This window comes from Rhamphochromis longiceps, linkage group LG13 (genome assembly GCF_057381845.1).
Source record: "Rhamphochromis longiceps isolate RC_006_pf linkage group LG13, R_longiceps_female_GT1.1, whole genome shotgun sequence".
NCBI classification, from domain to species: domain Eukaryota; kingdom Metazoa; phylum Chordata; class Actinopteri; order Cichliformes; family Cichlidae; genus Rhamphochromis; species Rhamphochromis longiceps.
In genome coordinates, this window is record NC_140569.1 from 20919934 (window position 1) to 20945231 (window position 25298).

Here is a 25298-nt window from a genome sequence, read left to right on the forward strand (position 1 = left end):
AAATTTGAGCAGTTTGCATTTTTTTTTTCAGCGTTAGATTCTTTTCTGCCTCACATTTCTCGCGAGAGTTGGGAATTACGTTTACGGAAGTTTACGTTCTGTTTTATCAAAACGTGCTGCTACTGGGTAGCAGCCGGTAGCAGCTCGCTTGCTATGCTCATACCTAGCAATTTAACAGACGCTCGCAATGTATTCCGCTTTAATTAACGCAGTGTTATCCAGCTCGCCTGACTACGACCTTCTTTTTGAGTCTCTTTCCTGGCCGAGTGAGTCGTGGCCAGACACGGAGCGGGTGGAGGCGCTGACAGCTTTCATTGAGGGAGTCGGACCGCTTTTGATCGAGCCGGACTCGACCTCGTTTCCAGATGCAAAGAGACGCTGTGTTTTAGATAAAGTTGAGTCGGTCCTTTGGACCAAGTGTCTGCCTTTCCTCTCCAGAATTTCGGCTGAAGCAGGTGAAGGTGTGCGGTGCAGGGAGAGCACAGCAGCTGCGTGCAGACTACTGAGTGTGAGTGTACCTCTCTGTAACGAGGCTGTGTGCAGGCGAGTTTGTCAGTCCATCCTGCCCTCACTCCATCTGTCAGAGGAAGAGCTGACCTCTCCGGGAAGACTCAGTGTGGAGGTTGCGAGTGAAGTGGTAGCTGCTCTTCTGCCGTTTCTGGCAGCAGATGAACAGCTCACACATACCACCGTGTCTTCTAGTCTCTCTTCCATCAGGACACTCCCTGATGCACTGGTCTCCAAGCCAGTCAGGGTCATCTTAAGTCTGCTGAACTGCCTCAGCAGTGAGCGGTTAATAAGCATCCTCAAGCTCATCCTGGATGATCTATGCAGCTGGCACTCCACCGACCGCACTCCTGCGGTTACAGAGCGCACTCTGCTGTGTTTGACAGCCCTGTCAGACCACCTCCTTAAACCTCACCACCACCTCCCCTCTTCCTGCTGCTCTGACTCCGACCCTCGTCTGTCCCTTCAGTTCTGGAGGATGGTTCAGGATGGACTGATCCACAGAGACAGCGTGTCAAGAAAGAGAGCACTGTTCCTGCTGAAAAGGTGTGCAGCCCTGTCTGAAGAGGATGGATTAGACTGTCCTCTTTCTGCAACAGGGGAAGGTATAAAAAAAAAACACGCACACACTGAAAGCAGACATTAGGCCAGTTTTAGGTTTACTGTTATTTTATGGCTTGTCAGACAACTTTTTTTCCTAAACTGTTGCAGATGAGAACTTGTTTAAATGGGCTTTCAGCAAGAGCAAGCTGCTCAGAGAGTTCTGGGAGGATTACGTACTGGTGATGGAGACTCTAGAGGAAAACCAAGTAGGATATCCTGCACCAGTGTTTGACTGCTTTTTCCAAGGAGGGATCTCGATACATCTGTTTTACTGTTCCTCCTCTCCCTCTGCAGATTCACGTGGTCCGGCCAGTTTTAAACAGGATAGACACACTGATCCAAACAACAGCGAATGATGATCAAGGCAAGGAAAAAACATTATTTCAGCCTTTTAAAAGTAGATTCGATGTAGCGAGTCTTCCAGCTTATTAGGCCTCTGTGAATGAAATGGGCTGAACTGATTATACCTTCTTTCAGAAGTACATAAGTCAAGTAGAAAATCCCTTGGTCAGTTTTTTCTCACTTAAATTCTTTGAAAAGTAAAGTAACTGTAAAGTAAGTGTGAAAGATCTCAGAGTGGTAGTTTGTTTCTAATGTTTCAGGTCAAGGACTCTTCCACCCCTCCTGGCTGCTGTGTGTGTACCAGCGCATGTTCCACAGTGAGAATAAATCCTTAATGCGAGAAGGAGTGTGTCATCTGCTCGAGCTCCGGGTTCTTCAGCAGCCGACTTTTGCTTTGGCCTTTTCTCAGGTAGACTTAATTTGTTCCTTGGCTCTTGATTGTTTTCATTCAGTACAAAGTTAAAAGCGTGCATTAAAGTTTCCTCTTCTGTTGCTTTGCTCTTAAGTTCATCGTTGGCCCCTTTATGGATGTTCTCTCGGAAACATCCCTCTTCCACAGGTGAGAATTTAACATTCATTAACAATTGGAAGTAATAGTAATGCAGGGATTATTATGTTAAGTACTGCTTTGCACTAGCCTTAATTAACCCAGCTTCTTTCCACATATAGGTCAGTTGGTCAGAGTGTGGGAGACTGTCCCGAACTGGGGGTTAAACTCGAAGTCTTTCTGGCTACCTTCTTCAGTAGCCTGCCAACAGAGCATAGAGGTAAAGGGTCACAGAAGCCACAGCGAACACTTATGAACAAAGTCCTCTCACAGCTCATGGTTAAATTGCTAAATCCACCTCTGACTACTGTGTTCACATTGTAGGTTATGTCTTGCTTCAGCTGATTCAGCAGCTGGGCTCTAAACACTGGTGTGCAGTTCCCCTCCTCTTCCTCTGTCAGGCCCTGTCCAAACTTCCCCCTTGTCCACTACTGGGGACCAGCGGGCTCACTGCTCTGAGGTAACTTACAGTGGTTACACTTAGACATACTCTGTCGAAGCTGGTGACACTTAATAAAGTGGTCATTGTGTGTCTTTTGTCTGTACAGGGACGTCCTGCGCTGCACCATGATCACTCATCAAGTCCTCTTAAGAGGAGCTGCCCAGTGCTTCCTGCTGAACAGTGCCCTCTCTCTCACAGTTGTGGTAAGACAGAAGTGCGACGCAAAATACTGGACTCTTTATTAAGCACATCTTCCAAGTACTGAGTTGATCAAGCTTTTGTTGTTCTACGACCAAAAAATCTGATATTTTGGTCTATATTGCCATGACAGCATCACATGGATGTGTTTACTTTAATTTACTCTTTTTATCGATCTCTTCTACTAGATTTTCTGTAAGACTATAGCTTAAGTTATTCAGTCCAATAGCTGAGCTTTTGTGTTTTGTTTTTTTTGTCAGAGTGAAGTTACCCTCGATGATGTTTTTAGCTTCCTGACGCATTTCCGTGCAGACGAGTCGCTGTGTAGAGGGACGCAGCTTTGGAAGCAGGTACGCTGTATCAACAATGGAACATGATTCAGATTGCAAACTGTGATTACCTAATCATTATCCTACATGTTGGGGCATCACTGCAGCTGTGTGCTTGGCTGTTGGAAAATGAAGGCAGTTTCAAGCCCAGGATTACAGATGAAGATTGCACTGGTGCTTTAACGAGTAAGGAAACCGTAAGAGCTTATGTTCAAGGCGAAATAGTCTCCTATCTTCGAGTCCCAGCTAGCACAGGTGAGTCTGAAGTGATACAGTCGCTGTATCTGCTGGTTTGGTGTGTGTATATTTTAAGGCTTTTTATCTTCTCCCAGGTCAGACCGAGAGGTTACCTGACTCCAGAGAGGCCGATAGGTTGGCCAGAGCTATTCTGCTGTGTGTGGACATGGAGAGGGGTCAATCTGGGGCAGAGATCAGCAACACCCTGGAGTCGCTTTTATCACCACTGCTGGAGACCCTGAGCAGAGTCAGCACCAATATCTACTTGCCTCTGCGTAAGAGTGACAAGAGCCTGCAGCTGGTGCTCAGACTGTTCCAGCTCAGAGAAATCCCAAGGAGTCAACAGGACGGAGCGGAGCAAGGTTTGCAAGGATAGCGCTGAATTATTGTCCGAGCTGTTCTATCTGATTTTTTTATTCACTGAACAAATCATTAAACCTGTCCTCCCAAATTATTATTTGGTGTTATATTGTATAACATACGTCCTTGTAAATGTCACTTTTACATCCGTATTTGATGGTGAGAGATCTGCATATTTTATCTTTTTCTTTCATCTATTGGTGACATTTATGATATCAGATTAAAGTGGGCTGTATGTGGCGTGCGATGGGAAATGAGTTTGATATCACTGCCTTTGATTATTAAGCTGTTTTTCCCAGTACTTCTGCTACCTCTTTATTAGGAAACACTGGACATTTATATTGATTTATAGTTTGATTTTATCCCTTTATTTTTTGATTATTTTGTCCAGAACCGTCGCCGTCATGTTCATTACATTCCACCTCTCTCTCTGTTTCACAGGGGACAGTGTGATGGTATCTACTGAGATGGCGATTTTAAGGCTTCTTGATCCCATCCAGGAGTTCATCTTTAGGCGGCTGTGTGGGGAATTGCAGGAGGTATTTAGCAAGTCAAGCAGGCCAGTCTCAGTCCAATTACACAGATGCCCCTGGTAGCCAACTCTGACGTCTGCACGTATGTTGTCTGTTTTTTTTTAACAGGTGTTTGATATCGAGCGAGCAGAGCTCTATCTTTATGTCCTGAGGCAGCTGGTTGTCATGTGTCGCTCTATGCCACAATACCACAACAAGATTCCTCACAGTGGTTTCTCTAAACTGATTAAGTACGGGCTCACAGTCCTGCGAGAACCAGACCAGCAGGTACCAACTTAAACTTTAATGTCTCTCTCATTAGGCAGGATTTCAGTCACTATTTTGATTGTTTCACTGATTGTTGTTGCCAGGTCCCCTCTTTAGCATACCAGGTAACTAGAGCAGTTACTATGGCGTCGCTGGCCACGGTGTGTGGTGTTATGGAGCATGAAGTGATTGACAAGCAACCAGAGACAGTTTCTGCTCTGAAATCACTGAATGAATACTTCTACAGCCCAAAGCTGCCTTCCTCACACAGTCAGACATCTCTAGGAAATGTCAATCAACGTCTACTGAAACCAGAGACAATAGACTGGTTAGTGGAAGCCGTTTTTTTTTAGTTTTTTTTAACTAAAGTAACTAACTAAAGACTTTAATTCAGATGAATATAAGTTCTCGGCTGCCGTAATGAGCGATGGGCCTGTTTCTTCTTTTGGTAGTGATCTGGAAGTTCAAGATCTGCTACAGGACTGGGGACGCTTCTCTGCCAACTTTATGCGAGACCAGTGGATTTGTCTGAATTTCCTGATTAAGGCTTTTGGAATTCCTGAGTCTGTAGAAGCAGCTGAGACTCTCAAGGCTGCTTTGAGTTGCAGTGTGGAGGCCCTGGCTCTCCTGCCCAGTGACTTGGTGCTCCCTGTATTCACCTTTATGGAGACAGTCCTGCCGCAAGTGAGGCTAATTTCATATCAGTCATTTTCTTCCAGTTTTTATGTGAATAATTTGTTGTAAACTAACTGCCAATGAAGCGATTTCCTCATGGTGCGTCTGTTGTGGTGACATTTGATTCCAGTTAGTGCGTGATGAAGAGGCCCTGTGTGTGGAGGCTGTGAGTCTGAGCTGGGAGCTGGTACAAGGCCTGAGCACTAATGCCAATGACTTCTGGCCGGCACTTAAAGGCTTCATCTCCACGGCTTTCCACCATAAACTGCTTCAGCTGACAAAAGCTCAGTCTCCGACCCTGGCGGCCACTTTGAAACAGGTGATTCACCTCACAGCAGGAAAGAAGCGAGACAGAAATTTGGACTTTGAAAATGTAATTTCAATAATGAAATATTAATATTTGTTGGGTCTGTGTTTGTTTTTAGATCGCCCGTGATCTGATGGAGTTGTCTCAGTCAAAGAGTGGAGTTTTTGGCGTACTGCTTCAACACTGCTGTCAGATGTGGCTGCCTGCAGGTGGAGGCAGCGGTGACCAGGCCGACACGGTGTTTTCTAGTATTTTCAACCACATCAGCATAATTACAGAAGCTTGTGTTTACGGTCCAGTGTTCAGGAGAGATCAACGGTAAGGCTTAGCCGCATTTTTCACATTTATTTAGTAGCTTCTTAGAGCTGTTTTAACTATTTAATCGTGCTCTTTCCAAGACTCGTCCAGGATGTCCAAATATATGTGGAGCAACTTGGTGAAAAGTGTGCAGCTAATGTCGCAGTAACGAGGTAAACAATTCAGTGAAAGCTCACTTCTTATTGATATGATTTATAATAGTGCCACTAGAGGTCTCTCTTGCTGTGTGGATGTTTCCACAGCTGAACAACTGTTTTTATTTTCCAGTGATAACAGAGATGATCAGTTGCCTCGCACATGTGTTCTGGCTTTCCTGTGCCACCTGGATTCTTCTAATCTCCAGCATCAAAGACTAATGGAGGAAGTGGCAATGGAGCTGTTGAAAAAGGTGCGTTTGGCCTTGTCAGGTTCACAGCAGTGTGTTTTGGGGTTTTTTGTGGTGTGGTGAGACTCCAGGTCTACATGACTGCCAGCAATCAAACTTCCAAAGTGGATCGTTGTATGATGATAGTTTTTTTTTTTTACTCTTTATCCATCAGTTGTGACTGATTGGAGATCACAAATATATGCAAATTAATATATACAGGCATTAAATTGAAGTTAAACTCTTTCACAGCTTTCAAAGAAAATCAGAATGCGGAATTAGCCTTAGAGCTTATTCCACGGCGAGGATTTGTTATCCGTCCATCCTGTCACAGTTCACAAGAATTATTAACCCACAGTTTTGGTCATAATTTGGTCACACAATGATCATCTCATAGATGTTCACCCAAATTCTGCTCAAGATCAAGGTGACACTTGTCGTTTTATGGGCAATAACCTGGGAATTGCAATGGATTGTGGACTAGATGAGCTCCTGATTCTTTTAAATAAATGGCGAAGTAGCAGTTACAGCCACTTTGCATCCTTTCCCATGATTTTTGTTTCATTTCTACAGGATAATGATATATCAAGGTCAAAAGTGCGTTACTATAGCAACTCCCTGCAACATCGTGTTAAAAACCGAGTATGGCAAACACTGCTGCTGTTGCTGCCCAAACTCCGAGAGGTAAGATAGTCATACACTCACCTTAAATCTTCCAGGATCGACTGATCCTCTCTGTGAGTGACTGCGCTTTCATTTGCAGGAGTTTGTTGCCACTTTGTGGGGTCGTGTGTTTGAAGCGGGATTTTGCAGTAACCAGGCTTCTGTCAAGTACCTGATCGAATGGATGATGATTCTGATCCTTGTCCGATATCCACAACACACTGACAGCTTTTGGTCCTGCTTCAGCCTGGTGAGCTCCAGCTCTTTCAAACTCTGTAGAACTGGAGGGAATGGTTTTTCATTCTAAATTAAATTATAAACCACTTCTGGTGCTTGTTTCTGTGCAGGATCACGAAAAGACTAAGACGAGCGTCTGCACTTTCTTATCTGTTCTCGTACATTTCAGTGTCATCTTTCCTAATCTTAAAGAAAAGGTAGTATCGCTAATTATTTTTTCCCACCCAGACAGTATTTGTTTTTATTAATAAACTCTTGAGTATTCACATTGTGTTTTTTCTTTTATATCTTAAGGCGGCGCAGTTGCGAAAAGCACTAGACGTCATCCTGCAGTCGTGTTTTAACCATAACTTCAGCGTGCGCCTGTATGCCTTACTGGCTCTGAAAAGGGTGTGGAGCCTGGCGGAAAACCACGTGGAAGAGGCAGATGGTTTAGGGGGGCTTTCCTCTGTGATCAAGGCCTGTCTGAACCAGGCTGAAGCCATGCAGAGCACTGGGTGAGAGCAGAGCGGTTCAAATGTTGGCAGGTTTTGTTCTTTGCATCAGGCTAATATGCTTTAGTACATATTTGCTGTCTCACATGTAGAAATGCCAACAAAAACTGGACGAGGATTCAGGAGCACTTCTTCTTTGGTGCCTTTCATCCAATCAGGGATTACAGTATTGAGGTACGCTATTTTGCAATTAAATCCTGCTAAAATATAGTAACACAGTCTAACATGCTTGTTTTCTTTCTTATTTTGCTTTCCTAGACAATATTCTGTACGTTTCCCAGTCTTTCTGAGTTGGCTGATGATGAGTGGATACCACCCTGGAAATTTGAGAAACTCTCATATTTCTCAGAAGGTCCATCTTTGCCTTTGAGAAATCCTGCTCTTGATCTGAACCAGCTTCAACCTGGAGACTGGATCCAGCAAGACAGAAGTACAGTAGTAGCAGTAGTAGTAGTAGTAACACTCTTAAGCACCAGTCAGTGATAAGGTTTCTCTTATTGACCGTCATGGCTTTATGTCTTCCAGGTGAGCAGGATAAGGAGGAACGCTGGGCTGAGGTGCAAAAGAAGATCACGCCCTGGAGACTGGGCATCCAGGAGCAGGAGCCTGAACTTCAGCTGGTTCCACCACAGAGGGCTGCTAGACTGGGAAAACTGCACGGTGCCTTGCTGGTTGTGGCCTCGCTTATCGACAAGCCCACCAATCTGGGAGGTCAGGAGCACCACACATCAATGTATTATTGGACATTTTTGGTTACTAGTACGGGTTACGTTTAGGGAGCGAGTAAGCAGAGTTGTTTTCTGCAGCTGCAATTTACAGATGGCCCCTGAACACCTCACATGTAGACAGTAGGTAGACAGCTGTAGAGATATATACACACAACATGTGCGTGTTGCTGCTAGTAAACACAAAGTGAGCTGTTAAATAATAAATCATTTAACCAACTTTTATTACTTTTATTGTTTATTTTGAGAGCACCACAATTTTACTGCAGTTTCCACAGATTGAGAACTTGAGGTCACGAGTAGCATGACCACAATTGACTCATATTGCCCTTATGTCCTAAATGCAGCCAATCAGGAGTTTCGAAACCACAAGTGAAAACTCCTTTTAGCTAGATTATGAGAGCTGCTTTTCCAGAATGACTTGAAATGACTCTGCACTTCCCTGGATCTCGGCTCTCAGTTTTACCTTGTGTGGAAGCCCCTCCCCCTGCACAAACCCCTTACACAATGTCAGTGTATTTCTGTTTCGTAACAATGATATAGAAGAACAGAGAAACACATCCATCTTATCTGGTTTTACACGGTTTTGCACCTGCCTTCATCAAGCACATAATATATGTTCTCTGAAAGTGTACTCGAGTGCTGTTGTCTCAGGTGATAAGGCACGAACACAATGAGAATTTGTTTATAGAGGAAAAAGATTTTTTTAAGCCAATATTGATACTGTGTAATGCAAGAAAGACTGTTAGCCTGGTCCTTCTGTAAATGTTTTACTTTGAATCCCAGACTCAATTTGCATCTCTTTGTACACACAGTGGTGTTCTAGGAAACTCAAAACTGGAACAGTCTTTTTATTAACCTCCTGTGCTTTGGATGTCATGGAGCATTTTTATTTTAAAAAACCCCACCCAAATCAAACACACTGTCTTTGTTGCTGCAGGTCTCTGCCGGACTTGTGAAATATTCGGTGCCAGCGCTCTGGTTCTGGATAGCCTCCGCCACGTGAATGACAAAAACTTCCAGTCCCTGAGCGTCTCAGCTGAGCTGTGGCTTCCTTTGTTAGAGGTGATGTGCAGAAAATAAACTTATTTTGATGATCAGAAGTGCACATGGTTAGATTAAGGTTAAAATAGATTGTCAGGATCTCACACACACACACAGAATATCCAGACAGCAGTAGAAATAATGCTGTTTATTCAGTTAATCTGTAGATGTGCATTATTGAGAGTTACAGTAGCTCTGTATTTAAAGGCCCACGTGTCTAAAAGGTTCATTCTTTTTGTACTGTTTGGGAATTTTAATGATGGATGTACCATATGTAGCCCAGATGAAAAAAATCATACTTATTCTCTTTATATTAACTGTCCACATCAACAAGCGTTGTATTTCCTATGACCATTGAATGCACCTCTCAGTTCACCCCACGTGAGGACACCTAGCTCAGCAACCAATCAGAGCCTACCCAGGCCGCATTGACCCTGTCAGCCAGGAAGTGAGGTGGAGGTGCATGGTGTCCCGGGTTTTTCTTATCTCAGCAAGAGGAGTGGAGGCATCTGCTACTCAAACCGAGAACTCCACGGACAAAAGAGAGGAAAACTCAGGATTGAGAGGAAGGAAAGCCAGCCTACTTACCTGCTGGAAGTCCGGAGTCGAGTGGCTGGATGAAGGAGAGAGGCAACGTCGGCTAACCACTCACCTTTCATCCGGAGAGCTGCTGCAATTCCAACGCCAGTGTGTGTTGGGCTTTTGTGAAACAGAGCAACGGTCAGGTTTTTTGGAGAGGACGGAAAAGTCCAAGGACCAGGACGATATTCTGGTTGTGATAGATGGCGAGCCAACCACTTTGAGGACGATCTACCCCAAAGAAGATACACACCACACACTCATACATTCCAGTTACATTCACAAGGACCTTTGAAGTTGGCTATCGCCAGCTTAACTCTAAATTCTTAAAGGGCCCCAACGAGTACTTTTATTTTGTTGAGTGTGCACACTATTTATTTTATTTTATACTTTATCTGTACAAATTGGACAAATACCTGTTATACTTTGTAACAATACAAGAGTGGCTACTCAAAAGTTAACATTGTGTCCAGGTCATTATTGCTGCTCAATACTTTGGCTCCATACGAATTTGGTGTCTTCTGATTCTGGCCAGGGTCTTATTACGAGCCCAAGTAATTATTGCGCTGTAATTCACCTTTATACCTTAAAGTTGGTTACAGAAGTGGCGAGCCAGCCAGGAGCCAATTGATTTGAGCATCAATATTGAGGCAATGACCAGCATGGATTTCATACAAAAGTCTGGTGTCAAAATACCTAATGCGGTTGTTGTCGCTGGGATAACACAGGTATCTGAGAAAGATGAACAGGTCATTGACTTTCTGAAACAGTATGGTAAAATCACAAGAGTCCTTTTTGTTGATGATTCACTGTCCAACTTCTACCAAAACCTGATCGTAGAATACTCTAGCAGTTCAGCCTTAGAAGGTTTAGAACCTCGTTTACCATACACATACACAGCACAAGCTGATCCCAGCGTTGTCTATGAAATTAAAACACTCAGTAGCATGTACACTACCACGGTTGGGAGTAATGTTACAAAAACCTACTTGGCGGAACTCAAGGAACTAGCCAAGCTGAGTGGCAAAGACTACGGTGAGGTGCTGAAGGAGATGATGTGTCAGATTGGGGAGGATGTTGAAGCCATGCGACCTACCACTGAAGAACCTTCTCCCACGTATGTCGAGACCACTGTTGTATCTCCGCCCGCTTCTAAAGAGTGACAGTGTCACACCTCACATTCAGATGTTACACCAAGTGATACTGGTGCCACTGATGATGTTCCCCTCACTAATGGAAGGAGAGCAGCGTCCCTCTCAGTAAGTGACTTGAACCCACCTGACATTCAGAAGGTTGTGGTAGAGCATATCGTACGAAGGCAAGATGTTGTCCCACACATCCAGTCCCAGGTGAGACTCCGTTCTTTCTCCGGTAAGGTTCCCAGACCTAACAATGAAACTGATTATGACACATGGCGCACACAAATTGAACTGCTCCAAAATGATCCCAGCATGTCCCCCCTGCAAATATCCAGAAAGATCCATGAGAGCCTGCTCCCACCAGCAGCTGATATAGTTAAGAGTTTGCGGCCTGAGTCACCACCTGTGACTTATTTGCAGCTTCTAGATTCAGCCTTTGGCACTGTAGAAGATGGCGAGGAACTTTTCGCTCAATTCCTGAACACCCTTCAAGATCCAGGTGAGAAGTCATCCACTTACCTTCACCGGCTACAGCTAGCATTAAACAGAGCCACGAAGAGGGGGGGAGTCGCATGTGAAGAAGTGGACAAACATCTACTTAAACAGTTCTGCAGGGGATGTTGGGACAACGACCTACTCAGCGCCCTGCAACTTGAGCAAAAGAAGAGCAGCCCACCCCAATTCTCAGACCTGTTGTTAATGATTCGCTCTGAGGAAGATCGACAGCAAGCAAAAACTAACCGTATGAGAAAACACATTGGCACCACAAAGCAGAGAACTCAGTTACAGTTCCAGGGTGCACATGTTTGTGAACCAGAGGAGAAACATGGGAGTAGCATTGCTGCTATTGAGGATCTGCGAAAGCAGGTGGCGAGTCTGCAAAGTCAACTAACTACATTCATGTCACAGAAAAAAACAAAGTTTGCAAACAGCAAGGACCCTGCAGGGAAGCCGCAGAGTAAGATGTCAAAGCCACATGGTGTAGATGGACGTATGCAAAGACAGACTTCAAAGAGGCAAAGGGGCAGACCCAAGCCCTGGTATTGTTTCAACTGCGGTGAAGATGGACATATCGCTCCATGCTGTGTTGACCCCGCTAACCCCAACCTAGTAGCAGAAAAAAAGAAGCAGTTGGAGGAGAAACAACGCCAGTGGGAAGCGCGAGATTGTACAGATTCACCTTTAAACATCTAACAGTTCCTGTTGTGGGACAAACAGGAGCTGAGGAGAGTCAACAACGTCCCTCAGACGTAAACAATGGTGACAAAATCACAGCTGAGGTTAACAAAGTAAGTACCCCAGCAAAGACTGTCAAAGCACAAACATGTTCTGGCTTAAACCATTCAGAGCAGAACCAATCTTTCCAACTCCCTAAACAGTTGATTGGTACCAGAAGTACAGCTCAAGTGACTGTGAGAGGTGAAGAAGTCAACTGTCTTCTTGACTCAGGCTCCCAAGTTACCACTGTTCCTGAGTCATTTTACCAGCAGCACCTTTCAGAGCAAAGGATCAAGCCACTACATGACCTCTTAGAAGTGGAAGGTGCTAATGGCCAGCTAGTGCCTTACTTTGGCTATATAGAAATGACCATAACTTTTCCAAAGGACTTTATAGGTGTTCCAGTAGATGTAAACACACTTGCTTTAATCGTCCCTGACACTTCACAATCCCTCATGCTCATAGGCACAAACACCCTAGATGTACTGTTCGACATCTACTCAGAGACTGACTTAGCCAATCGTCAACCCCTCCCACATGGCTACAAAGTAGTCTTCAAAATCATTGAGTTGAGACGGAAGCAGACAAGTGACACCCATCAGGGGGTAGTGAAGCTACTTGGCAAGATGCCTCAAGTCATTCCAGCTGGTTCAACTGTAGTGGTGGAGGGAGTCGCCCTTGGCGAGGGCCTTCAGGATGAAAAATCAGTTGTAATTGAGTACCCATCATCGTCCCCCTTGCCCGGTGGCCTGCTACTTAAAGCCGGTCTGGTGGACTTTCCCCAGCGGCGGCCCCACAAGTTGCCAGTTGTTATAAGCAACGAGTCTGACCACGACATTGTCATCCCTGCCAAGTGTACTATTGCAGAGGTTAGTGCTTATCAGACCATCCTATTAAAGGAACACAACAAGACCAAACAGTCAGAACTATCCCAGAGAACTCCAGAGACTCCGTCTTTCCAAGAGCCCACCATAACCTTCAATTTTGGTGACTCCCCAGTTCCATTGGAATGGAAACAGCGCATCACTCAGCAGCTCAGCGGCATGCCTGAGGTGTTTGCACAGCACGACCTGGATTTTGGCCGGACGGACCAGGTGCGACATCATATAAAACTTTCGGATGGCACGCCTTTCAAACTACGTGCCCGGCCAATCCACCCACGGGACATTGAGGCTGTCCGGAAGCACATTCAGGAACTCCTTGATGCAGGAGTTATTAGAGAGTCAGAGTCCCCATTTGCGTCACCCATAGTGGTAGTCCGGAAAAAGAATGGCCAAGTCCGGTTGTGCATTGATTATAGGCGTCTAAACCTTCAGACTATAAAAGATGCGTACAGCCTTCCGAAGCTAGAGGACACGTTCTCAGCCCTCAATGGTTCACAGTGGTTCTCTGTTCTTGATCTAAAATCAGGGTACTACCAGATCGAGGTCGAAGAAGCAGACAAACCGAAGACGGCCTTTGTGTGCCCTCTCGGCTTCTGGGAGTTCAACAGAATGCCTCAGGGTGTAACGAACGCCCCCAGCACGTTCCAGCGGTTAATGGAGCGGTGCATGGGGGATATGTATTTGAAGGATGCATTGGTCTTTCTTGATGACGTGATAGTATTCTCCCGAACCCTTGAGGAACACGAAGAAAGACTCATGAAAGTGCTCACTCGTCTAAAAGAGTTTGGGTTAAAGCTGTCACCAGAGAAATGTGTCTTCTTCCAGACTTCAGTCCGTTATCTGGGACATGTGGTCTCCAGAAATGGAGTTCGGACTGACCCTGAGAAGATTTCGGCCCTTAAAACATGGCCTGTCCCACAGACCCTGCGAGAGTTAAAGTCGTTCCTTGGTTTTGCTGGGTATTATAGAAGGTTCGTTAAGGGGTATTCCAGCATTGTGAAACCTCTCCACAACTTAACTTCAGGGTACCCACCTAGCCACAAGAAATCAAAAGTAAACGCAAGACAAAGTGCACATCAGTACCATGACCCAAAAGACCCTTTCGGAGGTCGCTGGACGCCAGCTTGCCAGGAAGCCTTCGAGTCAGTCATCCAAAGTCTCACCACTGCCCCTGTACTTGCCTTCGCTGACCCCCAGAAACCCTATATACTGCACACCGACGCCAGTACCACCGGGCTTGGTGCTGTATTGTATCAGGAGCAAGAGGGACAACTTAGAGTCATAGGCTATGCAAGTAGAGGGCTGTCACGGAGCGAAAATCGCTATCCAGCGCACAAGTTGGAGTTTCTGGCGCTCAAGTGGTCAGTTACAGAAAAGTTCAGCGACTATCTCTACGGCAACCACTTCACTGTTGTAACGGATAGTAATCCGCTGACTTACATTCTGACTTCAGCAAAACTTGACGCAACTAGCTATAGGTGGCTAGCAGCACTGTCCACATTCTCTTTCAAACTCCTCTATCGTCCAGGGAAGCAGAATGGAGATGCGGATGGATTATCACGCAGACCACACGGAGGGCTAGCGGACGACCTGAAATCACAAAAAGAGATTGAACGCATACAACAGTTCACTCAAGATCACCTTTGTAATCCAGACAACATCAATGCTGTAAATCAGTCTGTGGTGAAAGCAATCTGTGAGAGGCAGTTCACCTACAGCGTCAGTCCTGACAATGAAAGAGAGGCAGATGCAGATTGTGTTGCCTTGGTGGAGGTGCTTGCTGTGTCTCCTAGTGCTGTACCTGATAGCTATGGGCAAGAGGAACAGTTTGGAGGTCTGCCAACCATTCCCCATCTAACTGAGGCAGAGCTGGCAGACGAGCAAAGAGCCGATCAGTGTATAAAGCATGTTATTTCTCAGATCGAATATGGGGACACACCACCTCCAACCGTGCGCACACAGTTCCCTGAGCTTCCACTGCTCCTCCGAGAGCTTAACCGTCTTGAGCTCCGCAACAATGTCTTGTACCGGCGACGCCAAGAGGGGTCCCAGAAAACCTACCAGCTTGTACTTCCAGCTGAGCTTCGCAACACAGTTCTCACCAGCCTGCATGACCATATGGGTCACATAGGAGTCGACCGTACACTGGACCTTGTAAGGTCAAGATTTTATTGGCCAAGGATGGCTTTGGACGTGGAAAGGAAAGTGAAGACGTGTGGCAGGTGCGTGCGGAGGAAGGCACGGCCTGAAAGAGCGGCCCCCTTGGTCAACATTAATACAACACGACCTCTTGAACTCTTGTGCATGGACTTCTTGTCCCTGGAAGCTGACAGGAGTGGAACCAAAGATATATTGGTGATCACGGACCACTTCACTAAATTTGCAGTTGCTATCCCAACACCTAATCAAAAGGCCCGCACAGTGGCAAGGTGTCTGTGGGAGAACTTTATGGTACACTATGGCATCCCAGAAAAATTGCATAGTGACCAGGGTCCAGATTTCGAGTCCCGCACAATCAAGGAGCTCTGTCAGGTGGCTGGTATCCACAAGGTGAGGACAACCAAATACCATCCTAGGGGCAATCCTGTGGAACGATTTAATCGTACCTTGCTTGATATGCTGGGAACTCTCCGTGGTCAAGATAAGTCCTGTTGGCGTGACCATGTAAGACCCCTGGTCCACGCTTATAACTGCACCAGGAATGAAGTGACTGGTTTCACCCCGTACGAACTGATGTTCGGACGCCAACCTCGGTTGCCAGTTGACCTTGCATTCAACCTGCCAGTGCAAGAGGAACAACACTCATCTCACTCTGAATATGTGCAAAAACTCAAGTCACGTCTCAAAGAAAGCTACAAGTTAGCTATGGACAAGGCTGCAAAGATGGCTCATAAGAACAAAATGAGGTTTGACAGACATGTAACTGCATCAGACTTGGAAGCTGGAGATCGGGTATTGGTCAGGAATGTCCGTATCCGGGGCAAACATAAGATTTCAGACAAGTGGGAACACACTGTGCATGTAGTGGTGAGAAGGGCAGGCAACCTCCCAGTATATACAGTTAAGCCTGAAAACAAAGATGGTCCCCTAAGAACACTACACCGGGATCTGTTGCTACCATGTGGCTACCTATCTGTGGAGGAAAGCAGTGAGCATGTACAGAAGCCAGTGTCACGCAGGCCAAGAACCCGTGCAAATCCAGCGCTAGAGGAAGAGAACTCCTCAGACGAAGAAGATGATTTGCTCATTCCTGTTTGGTTGAGTTCCCCTGTCCACACAGTGAGTGAGAGTCCTGTAAATGTTCCTGATATTGACAACCCACCTGTTTTTGACAGCCAATCTGATTTTGGCAACATACCTGATATGCCTAACAGTACTACAGATGATACTGAGTACTTATCTACCAATGGAGTCACACCGACCGAACAAGTGGATGAAATAACCTTAACTGAAACTGACTCACCTGTTGATGACCCAGACGTCCAAGAAAGGCAACTTCCATTTCAGGAGGCTGGCACCAGAGGTGCGAATTCTGAGGAGAGAGTGGAGGAGATAGTCCCAGTGGATACAAGGGAAAACATGGATACAAATGATTCTGTAAGGAGATCTGAGAGAAACCGTCGTCCGCCACGACGGCTTGACTATACGGAGCTAGGCAATCCTCTGATCACTGCAGCAAAATCATTCTTGCAAGGACTGTCTTCAGCTTGGGCCGATGTCATCAGTGATGGTGAAGAGCCTGCTTCGCCCTCTTCCTTGACCCGTCAAATAATCATCATTTAACTGTCTACCATGCACAGGGACGTGCATGAGTTCAGGAGGGGAGGGTGTAGCCCAGATGAAAAAAATCATACTTATTCTCTTTATATTAACTGTCCACATCAACAAGCGTCGTATTTCCTATGACCATTGAATGCACCTCTCAGTTCACCCCACGTGAGGACACCTAGCTCAGCAACCAATCAGAGCCTACCCAGGCCGCATTGACCCTGTCAGCCAGGAAGTGAGGTGGAGGTGCATGGTGTCCCGGGTTTTTCTTATCTCAGCAAGAGGAGTGGAGGCATCTGCTACTCAAACCGAGAAATCCACGGACAAAAGAGAGGAAAACTCAGGATTGAGAGGAAGGAAAGCCAGCCTACTTACCTGCTGGAAGTCCGGAGTCGAGTGGCTGGATGAAGGAGAGAGGCAACGTCGGCTAACCACTCACCTTTCATCCGGAGAGCTGCTGCAATTCCAACGCCAGTGTGTGTTGGGCTTTTGTGAAACAGAGCAACGGTCAGGTTTTTTGGAGAGGACGGAAAAGTCCAAGGACCAGGACGATATTCTGGTTGTGATAGATGGCGAGCCAACCACTTTGAGGACGATCTACCCCAAAGAAGATACACACCACACACTCATACATTCCAGTTACATTCACAAGGACCTTTGAAGTTGGCTATCGCCAGCTTAACTCTAAATTCTTAAAGGGCCCCAACGAGTACTTTTATTTTGTTGAGTGTGCACACTATTTATTTTATTTTATACTTTATCTGTACAAATTGGACAAATACCTGTTATACTTTGTAACAATACAAGAGTGGCTACTCAAAAGTTAACATTGTGTCCAGGTCATTATTGCTGCTCAATACTTTGGCTCCATACGAATTTGGTGTCTTCTGATTCTGGCCAGGGTCTTATTACGAGCCCAAGTAATTATTGCGCTGTAATTCACCTTTATACCTTAAAGTTGGTTACACATAACACTCTGAATATAGAGGCCTTTTTAATACATGTATTTAATTTAAACAGTGGCTCACAAAACTCTGACAACACTACTAAATAAAAGTAAAAATGTTTTTTATATTGAGTACAATAAATAGTGAGCAGTAACTTCTGGGCTCAGTGTAATAAAATGTGACTGACTGCGATAAAGCAGTGAGTCAGGTGATAAAGTGGTAAATGTTTTTGAAATATCCTGAAGAAACTCAACTCCAGGTTGCTTTTGATGGCAACCCTGCACAAAGTGTGACTAAAACACAGGGAACACTCTAAGGTACATATACATGCAGACCATTTGTCATCATTAAGCTCTTTTTTTGCCTTGTGATGGGTTTTGGTGGGTTTTTTAGTGCTTGCCATATATGTTAGAATTAGAATATATGATTGTATTATGCAGCAAAACTGGAGACTGTCACAGATAATTTGATACATCATTCCCTGGAGGAAACAATATTTGGACTTTTGCTGAAAATTAAAAATGCTCGATCATTCTCAGCACGACTGCCTGTGATCTTTACTGTAGAACCTGTGAATACGTGCAAAAAAGTGATGTAAGTGACTAATAGATCTTCCGGGCCAGCTGTGTAAATTGCACAAAGCTCCTCTCAGAGAGGATGCAGTATTGATCCTGCTGCTGGGATGATGTTCAAGTCATAAAATCTCACATTCTAAACTGAGCTCAAGTCTTTTTAAGATTTGTATGCAAGTTTGCCCTCCAGACCAATTAACCTCTGGTATTAATGTAAAAGTGCTTTCAATTTAATTCCAGGCGACTGGTGCATTTCCTCAGGAAAAATTAAATTGGTCTGAAACATCTTTTAATCCACAGCAAGGAGCAGAAAAATCTGCTGTTGATATCACAGCATGAAAGTCTGTAGCAGAAGGGTACTGAATTTACCGTCCTTATAAATATACGAGGACAGTTTATCACAGCTTGATTGTTGGAATTGTTGTTTTAAAAGAATATTTGTGTAAACAATCTCTAAAATCTTACACTGTTTCTGTCCTTTAGGTGAAGCCGATGGAGCTCACTGAATTCTTGCAGGTGAAGAAGAGTGAAGGTTACTGCGTTGTGGGAGTGGAGCAAACAGCCAACAGTCACAGCCTCCAGGAGTACCAGTTCCCTGAAAAGACCCTGTTGCTTTTAGGGTACGGCAGCTTTTAATTTTGTCACAGTCCAAAAAGGCTCCGTGTTGTGTTTTTCCATCATTCAGGCCCCTAAACCCAACCAGCTGTGCCTAAACATACGCAGGCCTCAGTGTTCCCATGCCATTGTGACTGTCACATAGATAACGGTTAGCGCTGACGAGGCCATTTCATTTTATCTCGCCAGTTTAGTGTGCGTCCCTGTGGGGTTTGCACATCTCCTCTCAATTGTGTACCTGTCTGGGCATGCTGAGATATAATTGGCTGTCCCCGAGAAGCAGAGGAAAAGCCATGAATTATACAGAACAGCACAAGCAGTGCAATGATTGAGAAATGTCTTAATTTTGGCCCAATTATTCCTATTAATTATTCCTAGTCGGTGCGTGTATTTGTTTTTACAGTTTGTAGCAAACTGAGGCATTAGAAGCTTGCGTGACAGGATTTTTTTTAGCAGCCAGCCTCATTCTGTGCAGCTGCCCTGGCAGAGAGGGAGAGAGTAATAGTGCTGGCTTCTGTGTGGGTGTCTGGTTTTGTTCACCATTCAGGCAACTGAGGTGTGAGCAGCGCTGTTAGCTTAAGCACCCATGCGAGTGCTTTCACAGCTGCGCTCTCCTCAGCGCAGCATGGCCAAGCTGTAATTTCTCATCAGGTTGCTATTATGTCACCCACTTTCACAGCGAAGATAAATGTAGCTCATCAAATCACGCTTTCTTACTGTGCAGCACCCTCAGTAGAGACTGGGTCAAAGTCATTAAGTCTTTGCGTTTGCTTTGCTTGGCATGTATTGCTGGAGCTCATTTGATTACAGTTTGAATTGGACTTGCACTCATTAGCTGTCTGTATTAAGAGCTTTTTCACTCATAATTGCAAAGACTTGAGAAATTGAAGGCTGATCCTGGTAAGAGCTCGTAAATGAAATGATATGGGTAGCGTCACAAAGCCACAGGAAAGTTTTAAAAAAAAAAGCATCAGCTGCAGTAGACACTACCTTACATTTAATCATCAGTTGTTGTTATTAATCTCTGGTTCTTTGTCCCGTCGCTCTATCCTCACCCCCAAATGATCATGACAGACAGCTGTCCCCCCCCTGAGGCCATGTCCACACTAATACGTTTTAGTTTTGGCCTTCCGTCCACACTGAGACGGCGTTTTCAGTCAAGGAAAACACAGCGTTTTGAAAACACTCTCCAAAGAGGATAGATTTGAAAACGCCGTTTTCATGTGGCTGTGTGGACAGCGGAGCCTTTTCGAAAACAGTCATATGACCAATTAAACTAAGATAGCGGAGGGGATTATACAGCAGTTGTTTTGTTTGCTCTCAATTTTGACAGCCCTGTTAAAGATTAATATCAGTCTGTTCATGCATCAGATAGCTTTTCTTCAAATTGTTTAATTCTCAATCGCTTTTGCAACTTTGTACTTTTGTGTTTCTCGCAGCAACAACTCCACCTCATTGTCAGTCCATTTTAAAAAAACTCGGTGCTTTTCCTCAACATTTTGCCGCGACATTTTAAAGAGCCGGAAAGTAAATAAACGGCAGACTAAACGAGGCAGGCCAAATCTTCTTGCGTTTCACGCATGCGCAGTACTGGAACGTAAGCGTTTTCGGCCATTTCAATGGCTCGTTTTGGTTTTCAATGGTTTTCACAACTCTGTGAAAACGACTGAAAACAATAGTCTGGACGCGGAGCGTTTTTAGACGAAAACGCCATTTTCAAATCTATACGGGCTAGTGTGGACGTAGCCTGAACCTCTGGTTCTGCCAGAGGTGTCTTCCTTTAAAAAGGGAGTTTTTCCTTCCCGCTTCTCTATGAGTGCTAGCTCATAGGGCATCGGCTGATTGTCGGGTTTTTCTTCTTGTTATTTTAGGGTCTTTAACTTACAATATAAAGCACCTTGAGGTGACTGTTGTTGTAATTTGGCGCTATATAAATATAATTGAACTGAATAGTATACCCACTAGTTGCATGCTGCACAGGATGATTTCACAGAAGTTTTTGTGGAAAGGATGCGCAGCAAGTTCGCTAACTGAGGTGTAATTTAGTTATAAGATAGTAGCATATCCCAAATGCTCCACTTGCTGAAAATATAGTGAGTGGCCTTTCTCAAGAGGATTTGAGTAAAGATTTATGTGCTCTCCTTTTATGTGAATTGAATTAGAGACGATTCATCTGAATGAAATTAATTTTAGTGTTAGATATTTATGTATGCTTTGTTACATTCTTCACTCTTTTCCCCTCTTTATTTTTCTTCCTTTTAGCAATGAACGTGAAGGTATTCCTGCCAACTTACTCCAAATGTTGGACGTGTGCGTGGAGATCCCTCAACAAGGCATCATCCGCTCACTCAACGTGCACGTGAGCGCTGCCCTGTTAATCTGGGAATACACGCGACAACATCTCAGCTCTGGCTCGGCAGAGGTCGACTCAAAACGCAGCTGATGAAGACACCTGATGCTGACCTCTCTTGCCGATCTCCTGAGAAAAGTATTTCCTGGGGAGACTTTAAATGAAGGCGTAAAGCTTCTTCACATCATGACCTCAAGGGCTTTCTGTCGAGACAGCGTGGTCAGGAGCCATCGGCGCTGCTCTCAGGCCTTAATGAGAGTCATGAATAAAGATCAGCCCTGGCTATTATGTCTAAATGTTCCACTCTGCTTGCTGTCATATTAATGAAGACTATGTCTGTGTTAGAAGAGCCAAAGCATCAATGGAAATTTTCCCCTTTGGAGGCTGACTATGGAGCTTTGGGACTGAATTATAATGACAGTATTCAATGAGATGTACTTAATCTTTAAATACTGCTTGTATTTTTCTAAATGTATAAATAAACATGACTCTTGTTTTTTTATGTTGACCTGTATTTAATGATTTGTGATTTTCTATAACACATTCAGCACTGAAAGAGTTAAATAAGGTACAGCAGGTGCTCATACGTCCCCCTCCCTCCCCTTAAAACCTGCAGACCTTCCGGGCAGAGCAGGAGCAGATGGAGTAGCTTACATGCGATAACAGTTGTGTATTTTCCTGTGGAGACGGGCTTGTACTCGACTCATCATGTGAGGATAGTAGTTATTTGACTGGGATATGGACGATCCGGGTGGCTCCTGGTTGGAGCCCAGGTTGTTCCTGCAGGTAGCAACTACTGTGAGTGCAAACTGGACTGAAGGCTCGGAGCTGGGGGTGTCCAAGCAGACCCAGCTGGTCCTGGAGATCCTCATGGTGCTGATGTGTTTGGGCGCTGTGACAGGTACAGACTCATCTGCTGATACTTAATTGCCAATTAAGGTATTTTAATTACTAAAAATTTTGTGATCTTCTCATATCCATAAAGTGGAAAAAAAGCACTTTCAGTACCAGAACAATTCATTGATTGACACAGTAGAGCTTTAAAGATTTGTTAAAGGTTAATTTACCTGCATTTCAGTATTTTAGGTGTTTATAGGATCTTCTGTTAACATAGTGCTTGTAGTATCCACTAATTAGAATTAATTAATTTCTGCCTCTCTGTCTGAGTCACAAATAAAACAAATACTTTAAAAAAAAAAATCCACCCACTAGTCTGACCCGTGTGTCACGGCGTGTTTGTGCTTGTGTTGTTGTATTTCTGTGTAGGCAACATTCTTGTTATTGTTATTGTGGCTGCAACCAAAACTTTCCACTCGGTGACGTCGGTGCTCATCATGAACCTGGCCATCAGCGACCTCCTGGTGGGTATCGGGGTCATGCCGTTTGTTGCCCTGTCCGTCATGAACCGTGGATGGGTGGATTGCACGGTACGTCACCCGTGTCCAGTCTAGCGTGATTAAATTTTGTGCCAAAAAGTGATTGTCTGCCAAAAAGTGATTTCCGGTATTTGCCAAAAACTGATTGCTTGTAATTTAAACTGCTATAAATAACTCGTTGGCGGTTCATATGTGAAACATATGTCAAATGTATCCCTCATGAATGATATCACGTCATCTTGAGCAACAAACAACATTCCTGTAACAAGGTAGAAACCGCAATCAGTTTTTGGCAGTGAGTTTTATGTATCCTTTATGTATGCAGTTTTAAAAAAATATTGTCGACTTGAAAAATGTCTCTTTTAAGAGCAATCTGGCCAAGAGGACAGTTGGAATTGCAACAAATGCGAAAATAGTTCTGTAAATATATTTTACGTGGACAAAAGGGAGCTGATTGATTATAATGTAAGTGCAATAACACAGTCACAAAGATACTTGAGAAACAGGCAATTTTGTAATTTTATATATAACCCCTTTGTAATACCTGTTCACCAAAGTCTGTTTAGCAACATACGTAACGATGTTACACATTAAAAAACACACGCAAACATTGGAAATCAGTTTTTGGCACAACACCGGAAACGGCGTTTTTGCTTTGCTCCACTGTGTGCACGTGTGATGAGGTTGTGTCTCTGTCTGACAGGACCTCTGTTCGTATGTGGGTTACACCTCCTCTGTGTACTGCACAGCTTCTGTACTCACCCTGGCTGCCATTGCCCTCGACCGCTACCACTCCATCATAGACTGCTTGCGCTACAGCTCCCGCTGGACCCTGTGGAGAATTTGTGCTGTGGTCCTGTGGATCTGGTTGCAGGCGCTGGCCACCAGTTGCCCCCCACTGCTGGGCTGGAGCTCAGTCAGCTATGTGGACCCCATGTACAGCTGTGCAGTGAACTGGGCCAGCAGTCCTAGTTACACCGCTTTCATGGCTTTCCTCTCGTACGTCTTACCTGCAGTGGTCATCCTCTTCTGCTACGTGAACATTGTCAAGGTGGCCCGCAGCCACGCCAGGAGGATCCACACTCTCGAGGACTCCGTGCAGCGCTGCAGGACTCTCCCAGACTATGCTCCTGGGGATTCTTCCAATCAGCACAGCGGGTGCCACCACACCCCATCGACACTGATCTACCACATAAGTGGACAGTTTGTGTCTCAAGTTGGTACAGGGGAAGAAGATTATATCAACGATGCTCTTCCTGAAGCTACCATAGAGCAGAGAAGGTCGGCGTCCAGGCGCTTTTTCTCCTTCCTGGCTCAAAGTGCCTCCCAAGTTCCTCTCCAGAACTCCCAGCAGCATCACAGCCACCATGGTGTGGTCCGGCTCTTCATGGTCATCGCAGCCTTCTTCCTCTGCTGGACCCCTTACATAAGCGTGGCCCTTGTTCAGGCCACAGAAACTGCAATTTCAGGCCAGTCCACCCTAGTCCCAAACTCTGCTGTTACTTTCTCCTACTGGCTGGTGCTGTTGAACTCTGATATCAATCCTCTACTGTACGCACTGCTTAGCAAGCGTTTCCAAAACGCTCTTCAGGGACTCAGGCAAAAAATAAGCATTCGTCTGGGGAGCGTAGTGGGAAGGGGAAATGAGCTCAGACCAGAGGGAGAAGATGGAAGGAGCAGCGAGCCCAGCACGCTGACCACAACCCATCCCGGGCTGGCCTCCAGCTCTGAGAGCAACAGATCATTGTGTTCTCACTCCATTTTCACAGTCAGCACCGACTTCAAACATCAGTCTGAGAAACATCTGTGCAGTGTGTGTCATCCTCAAAAGAGGTCTACGTGGCAAGATGCATCAAGTGACAGGAGAGGAGACTGCCTGCAAGTCCCCTCCCGGCCACAAGAGGGCAGCAGACTACCTTTTTCTGCTGTGACCGAGGAGCGGCAGGCCACTTTTTTCTATGGCCAGATAACAGTGAGAGTTGAGCATGATATTACTTAGTCAGGATACCCGTGGCGTCAGACATGAGACCACAGTTAACAAATATTTTATTATTTTAATTTTATCCGGCAATGAATTGATTGTTTGGTCAAGAAAATGTAAGAAAAATGGAAATGTCCATCCCATTTTGACCTAATTTCTGATTAATCTTCCTTTTTTTTTTTTTTTTTTTTTGTCTGACCACCAGTCTTCAACCCAAGCAAACTGACGTTATTATCACAGAAGATCAGTAAAAAAAAAAAAAAAAAAAATCAAAGCTAACAAATAATTCATTTGTCCTAGAATTTAAAAAAAATGGAAGTAGTCACTGGACAATCCAAGGTCTCAGGCACCTTTCTGTGTGGAGTCTGCATCATCTCCTCCTTGCCTGTTTGGGTTAGGTTTCCACAGATACCTGCATGCTAAGCTAATTGTTGTTTCTAGTTTGCCTTTATTGGATAACTCAGACTTATAAGCTCAAATCAGACTGATTTGTAACCAAGACTACAGTTGTTTATATAAATAACAAAAAAAAGCAGTGTACTTCTAAATTGGTTTCCAGGTTCATCGATTTTTTTTTTTTAAATTTAATTTTAAGTGTGCTGTCTCACCCAACACCTGCTAAACCTTGCCAAATTGTTTGGTTTGTCACTCAGTTGTTTACTTGATGACTTTCTTTGGCACGAAAAAAACACCTCGAC

The 25298-nt window shown here is 44.8% G+C and overlaps 2 protein-coding genes across 2 annotated transcripts; both read left to right on the forward strand.

Moving 5' to 3' along the window:
* Positions 1-77: 77 nt before the first annotated feature.
* Positions 78-21751, forward strand: tarbp1 (TAR (HIV-1) RNA binding protein 1). The gene is made up of 29 exons (XM_085428383.1): positions 78-1112; positions 1219-1316; positions 1405-1474; positions 1713-1861; positions 1959-2011; positions 2122-2219; positions 2324-2459; positions 2548-2644; positions 2900-2989; positions 3076-3223; positions 3301-3567; positions 4007-4104; positions 4207-4365; positions 4449-4672; positions 4797-5028; positions 5150-5338; positions 5445-5644; positions 5725-5796; positions 5912-6032; positions 6582-6692; positions 6772-6921; positions 7019-7105; positions 7203-7405; positions 7495-7576; positions 7661-7832; positions 7928-8113; positions 9068-9192; positions 18762-18898; positions 21156-21751. The coding sequence occupies exons 1-29, from the start codon at positions 188-190 to the stop codon at positions 21334-21336; spliced, it is 4860 nt and encodes a 1619-aa protein (XP_085284509.1). The 5' UTR covers positions 78-187; the 3' UTR covers positions 21337-21751.
* A 123-nt stretch (positions 21752-21874) lies between these two features.
* Positions 21875-24618, forward strand: LOC146655782 (5-hydroxytryptamine receptor 1D). Its single transcript, XM_085428386.1, has 3 exons — positions 21875-22144; positions 22510-22670; positions 23323-24618. The coding sequence occupies exons 1-3, from the start codon at positions 21982-21984 to the stop codon at positions 24616-24618; spliced, it is 1620 nt and encodes a 539-aa protein (XP_085284512.1). The 5' UTR covers positions 21875-21981.
* The last annotated feature ends 680 nt before the right edge of the window (positions 24619-25298 follow it).

Excerpts from the sequence above, each read along its gene's own strand:
- tarbp1 (XM_085428383.1), top strand. The coding sequence starts at position 188 with ATGTATTCCGCTTTAATTAACGCAGTGTTATCCAGCTCGCCTGACTAC. Across the intron at positions 6,693-6,771 it reads TGCTGCCCAAACTCCGAGAG|GAGTTTGTTGCCACTTTGTG; the intron begins GTAAGATAGTCA and ends TTTCATTTGCAG. Across the intron at positions 8,114-9,067 it reads CAAGCCCACCAATCTGGGAG|GTCTCTGCCGGACTTGTGAA; the intron begins GTCAGGAGCACC and ends TTGTTGCTGCAG.
- LOC146655782 (XM_085428386.1), top strand. The coding sequence starts at position 21,982 with ATGGACGATCCGGGTGGCTCCTGGTTGGAGCCCAGGTTGTTCCTGCAG. Across the intron at positions 22,145-22,509 it reads GTGTTTGGGCGCTGTGACAG|GCAACATTCTTGTTATTGTT; the intron begins GTACAGACTCAT and ends ATTTCTGTGTAG. Across the intron at positions 22,671-23,322 it reads GTGGATGGGTGGATTGCACG|GACCTCTGTTCGTATGTGGG; the intron begins GTACGTCACCCG and ends TCTGTCTGACAG.